This window comes from Penaeus japonicus, unplaced genomic scaffold, assembly GCF_977035675.1.
Source record: "Penaeus japonicus unplaced genomic scaffold, GWHDUDI00000001_assembly GWHDUDI00000017, whole genome shotgun sequence".
In the NCBI taxonomy this organism is placed as follows: domain Eukaryota; kingdom Metazoa; phylum Arthropoda; class Malacostraca; order Decapoda; family Penaeidae; genus Penaeus; species Penaeus japonicus.
The window spans coordinates 3,382,889-3,387,888 of NW_028234419.1; the positions used below are offsets into that span (position 1 = coordinate 3,382,889).

At 55.7% G+C, this 5,000-nt stretch overlaps 1 protein-coding gene across 2 annotated transcripts in view; it reads left to right on the forward strand.

Moving 5' to 3' along the window:
* The window catches only part of LOC122265288 (uncharacterized), a 153,700-nt gene that overhangs the window by 139,319 nt on the left and 9,381 nt on the right, over nt 1–5,000 (forward strand). The window contains exons 2-7 of one of the 2 annotated variants that reach the window (XM_086545829.1): nt 1–194; nt 1,779–2,157; nt 3,255–3,464; nt 3,633–3,904; nt 4,034–4,198; nt 4,302–5,000. The exon at nt 1–194 is cut by the window's left edge and continues 148 nt beyond it; the exon at nt 4,302–5,000 is cut by the window's right edge and continues 410 nt beyond it. In XM_086545829.1, coding sequence (XP_086401955.1) covers nt 2–194; nt 1,779–2,157; nt 3,255–3,464; nt 3,633–3,904; nt 4,034–4,198; nt 4,302–5,000 — 1,918 coding nt within the window. In that variant the 5' untranslated portion in view covers nt 1. The remainder of the gene's footprint in view (nt 195–1,778; nt 2,158–3,254; nt 3,465–3,632; nt 3,905–4,033; nt 4,199–4,301) is intronic. The other variant, XM_086545830.1, reaches the window with a different exon arrangement.

Consider the following 5,000-nt stretch of genomic DNA (forward strand, 5'->3'; position numbering starts at 1 on the left):
TATGACGAGCGGCGGGGGCGTCGTGCTGAGCAACAAGGGCGTGAGGACGACGGCTACGGTGCCGCCCCTGGGCCTGGCCACGCCCCTAGCCCCCCTCACCACCTCCGCGGGGGCGGGCCCCCCCTCGCCCACGTCCTCGTCCTCCTTCGCCGCCGCCCTCCGCTCGCTCGCCAAGCAAGCCACGGCGCCGCCAGGTTAGTAGGGGTCGTGTTGATACCAATGATGACGAGATTAAAAGTTATTCCATCCATTTTACTTCAGGGGAAGCGTCGGTGCGGGAACGGGGAGACGATGCCCGGGGCGGACTCGCGTCGGGGTCTGCTCTAAGCGCGCGGGAAGGGCTGCCCTCTGCTGCCAAAGCTGCTGAGTGACAACACTGCCTCCCAGACCGGGGACGATTCTCCGAGAAAATGTTTTCGCCGGGATAATATGCACACTGGCGAGTCTGGTCAGTGTGTGCTGACTCGTGAAAGTGTGTCAGCGAGTGTTGGCTCGACCTCAGCTTGGTCCTTACCCCCCGTGATGCCCAGCCACAGCAGAACCACCAGACGGCAATGGAAACTCACGTGCTTGGACGGGACTCGATCTGCCGATCACGAGATGTGATGCTGGCGCACGTCCACTGTGCTATCCCGACGGCTTGTGCCCTGATCCAGCCACTGAATCCTGAGGAGCCCTCTTGGTCAGCCGCACAAAGGGCAGCAAGGTTTCACAGAGACGAACGGAATATCGCGGGAAATCAGCGTCTCCAGTGAGGCGAGACCTGCGTCCAGGGGAGCCTTCAGGAGGCCGACTCGGCCGCCGCGGCACAAGGGGCCAGAGGCAATAAACAACCACCTGTTCCGGAGTAATTGCGGATCTGATCAGCTAAGCTGCAGACTCAAGCGCAGGGCATCAAGGTCACCGCGACAGGATGGCCCCAGGTCATGTCAAGGCGCCGGCCAGAAGGGCTGCGAGAAGGATGACGTGCTCCCGACGTATCCCCCACCTTCTAGACGACGCAGAAATATCAATCCTTTACAGGTCTGGTCCGTCATGGAGAACTTCCTGCCAGTGTGTTCCTCACGCTCCTGATCCTGTTAAAATCATCTGAACGCGGTCCAGAAACGAGCAGAGAGACGCCCGCGTCAGCTGAGTAGGGGACCTGCAGCACTGCCTCTCTTCAGAATCGGCAAGATGTGGCAGGATTGTGCATGATGTGCCACGTCGGGGGACAACTCGCCCCGCCCCGAGCAGCTGTCGGACGCTACTTGAAGTGCACACCCGAGCCGACCAACTAGGACCGAATGGTGCAGGCGCTCTTTCCTGCCTGATGTCCAAGACGGAATATTCGGCAGGTCGGGCGGACACGCCAAGTGCCACCCGCGCAAGAGGGAGGTCAACCACGGGCGGCGCGTCGCCAAAAATCGTGGACGAAATCTGTCTTCGCAGAAACGCTTTGCAGTTTTACATTTTCTTATCACTTTTTATCGTGTATTTGATTTACTTTCGTAAGAGTTACTAATGTTTTTATGGTGATTTGAGTTTCATTTTTTCTATTTCAAGATGTTATGGCTTTCTTTTCATTGCATAGTTGTAACAAATGCGAGCTTCTCTCTTGAACTCCTCGAACTACTGTTTCAGAATACTCTTGGTATCCATGATCAGAGTTAAGGCCAGTTGGTGCAGGGCTGGAAAACAACTCTACGCGTAATGCTTATATACAATAAAGTTAAGGTTAGGGGCAGCGCCCCCTCCCCTTTCGTATCCTCTAACGTGCCTCCCCCCTCCCCCCCCAGGAGCGGAGAAGGACTCGCCGATGGCTGGCGAGCCGCAGCGCATGTCGCCGAAGGTGTCGTCGCTGGCGCCGAGCTCCACGTCGGGTCACCTAGGCCTGTCGGGGGGGTCGGCGCCCCCCGTGGTCACCATCGCGCCGACGCACTCGCACGGCATCACCAGCGAGGCCGAGCGCTCCTCCGCCGCCGCCGCTGCCGCCGCCGCCAGCGAGGACCTCGTGCGCGGGTTCCAGCCGTACCGCGCCCCCGACGTGCAGCCGACGCCGCCCGCGGGCACCCCGGGGGCGTCGCTGCGGCCGCCCATGCCCCCGCTCGACCTGCCGCCCTCGTACCCGCCCTACCACCCGTCGCTGTACCCACACCACCTGGCGCACCAGTACAGGTAAGCGCAGGCCAGGCCGGCGCAGGCGCCTCCTGGGTCGCCAAAGAAAACGGTCGTGTGGATGGATGGCAAAGGCAAAGGCACTGCCGCGTATGTATGTATGTATGTATGTATGTATGTATGTATGTATGTATGTATGTATGCATGGAAGGGCGGTGACTCAGACAAAACGGAACAGTTCTATTTTTAAAAAATCAGGACATGGGCATACCACGAAACAAGGTCATTCACTCGTCTGCATTTCAAAAAGAACACTGCTTGAACTCTAGCTTTTTTTTTCAATACAAATAAGCAGAAAGCAATCTCCGTATCAGACGTTTCAGCCAGCGACATGTGACGTAAAGTAAATAAAACTGACATGTTGGAATGTCGACCACTACTCTGCATCAGCCTATGCTGTGGACCGCCCTCGCAGACGGAAGGGAAAGGAGCCTCTCAGCTAAGACCTCCGGAGATTTGTAGTGGCCGAAGACAGCCCTTCCAGCAGAGAGAGAGAGAGAGAGTGTGTGTGTGTGTGTGTGTGTGTGTGTGTGTGTGTGTGTGTGTGTGTGTGTGTGTGTGTGTGTGTGTGTGTGTAAATATATGTATATAAATGTATATGTATATATATATATATATATATACATATATATATATATATATTTGTATATATATGTGTATGTATGTATGCATATATGTGTGTGGGTGTGGGTGTGTGTATATATATGTATATATGTATTTATATATATATATATATATATATATATATATATATATATATAATATATATATATATATATATATTATATATATATATATATATATATATATTGCCTAATGTCCACATTAGGCAAAAATGGTTTGGTTAGGTTAGGTTAGGTTTTGCACAATATAAACATTAGGCAAAATGTTGCCTAATGTACACATTAGGCAACTATTAACATTGAGCGTAACACATATATATATATATATATATATATATATATATATATATATATATATATATATATATATATATATATATATATGTATGTATGTATGTATGTATGTATGTATATTCGGATGTATTCTCTTAATCCCTCCTATCTAGCCCCCCCCCTCTCCCCCCACCCCCTCAGCGAGTCCCTCTCCCGCAGACTGGAGGAGCACCTGTACCTGGAGCGCTACGGGCTGCTGCGGCCGCCGCTGAGCCCCTACGGCGTCGGGGGCCTGTCGGGGCTGTACCCGGGCGCGGCCGGCTCGCCCTACCTGTCGGCCAGGTTCCCTCCGGACCTCCTGCCCACCTCGCTCGCCGCCCTGCACCCTTCGTCGGCGCTGCTGCACGAGAGGTACGTGGCGCGGGCGCGCGGCCCTGGCCGAGCCGGGGCCTCTGTGGCTGAAACATATTCTGTGTAAGTGCTCACGTGTGTGAGCGACTAGCATGCTGCTGCGAATAGTGTGCCTTTGCGCCCAGGGGGGAGTCCAAGTGACTGACTGACGCAAAGAACTGCTTCCAGGTTGAAGCTGGAGGAGGACATGCGGCAGCGAGAGTACGAGCTCGAGCTCAGACGCGAGAGAGAGCTGGAGAGAGAAAGGGAGAGGGAAAGAGAAAGAGAGAGAGACAGGGAAAGAGAGAGAGAAAAGGAACGCGAGCGAGAGAGAGAAAAGGAGCGAGAGAGGGAGAGAGAACGCGATAAGGAGAAGGAACGCGAGCGGGAGAGAGCGAGAGAGAAGGAGCGAGAGAGGCAGAGGCAGAGAGAGCACCACGAGGCGGACAGGAACAAAGAAGGTACGTGGGACATTGTTATGAATATACTGGTGTGAATGTCTATAGTCTTCGCAGGCACTTTCACAAAGCGGTGCTGCGGTGTCCGTTATTGTCCGTTATTTCTGTTTACTTTTCTCTTCACGAAAGCAGCAGAGAGAAGCCAAAGTCAGAATCAGGAGAGAAGTCGAGACCGCAGCCCCATCGCCCACACTGCGGTGCACGCGTCTGCGCCGGCGGTCATTTCCGTGACGAGCCTCAGTACGAGTAGCGTCACAATAACGAGTAACAGTCACGCCCGCAAGAACCAGCCAATAGGTAAGTGAAGCCAGCGTTTCCCTGAGCACCTTCATGCCGGAGGACGGCAGTCTGATGTTTGTTTGGTCGTGACCCTCGAGTAATTCGCGGCTCCTCGTTGCAGGCGTTGCGACGCAGCAGGTCGCCCAGCCGCTCGACATCCGCAGCTCCGTCACCTTTCGCCCAATCAACGACGTAACCTTCCTGGGACACGTTCAAGCTCAAGCGCAATGCCAGGCCCCGCCGCCGCAGCCGCAGCCGCTGCCCCACCTGCGGGAAGACCCTCTTGCGGTGCGCCTGGAAGCCGCCAAGGACGCCAGCCGGGCCGCCGTCAAGCCTCGCACGCCGGCCATCGTCAGGCCCTTCGAGACCACGCCGAGCGAGCTGGCGCAGGCCGCGCAGACGGCCTCCAGAATCAACACGGTGGCGCCCACGGTCAAGAGCATCGAAGGCCTGCCGCCCCCCTTACAGCCTAGAGTGATCGTGGGGGGAGGGGGGGCCGGGGCACCTGGAGCAGGAACCCCTGGAGGACCAGGACCAGGAGTAGGGGGAATAGGAGGAGGAGGAGGGGGAGGGGGAGTAGGAGGAGGAGGTGGAGGAGGGGGAGTAGGAGGAGGAGGAGGAGGAGGGGGAGGAGGAGCCGGTGGAGGAGGAGCCGGAGGACTAGGAATAGGAGTAGGAGGAGTAACTGCATCAGGAGGAGTAACAGCAGCGGGAGGAGGTGGTGGTGGAGGTGGAGTTGGAGTCGGAGTTGGAGTTGGAAGTGGAGGGCTAGTGGGAGTTGGAAGTGGAGGGCTAGTGGGAGTGGGAGTAGGAGTGGGAG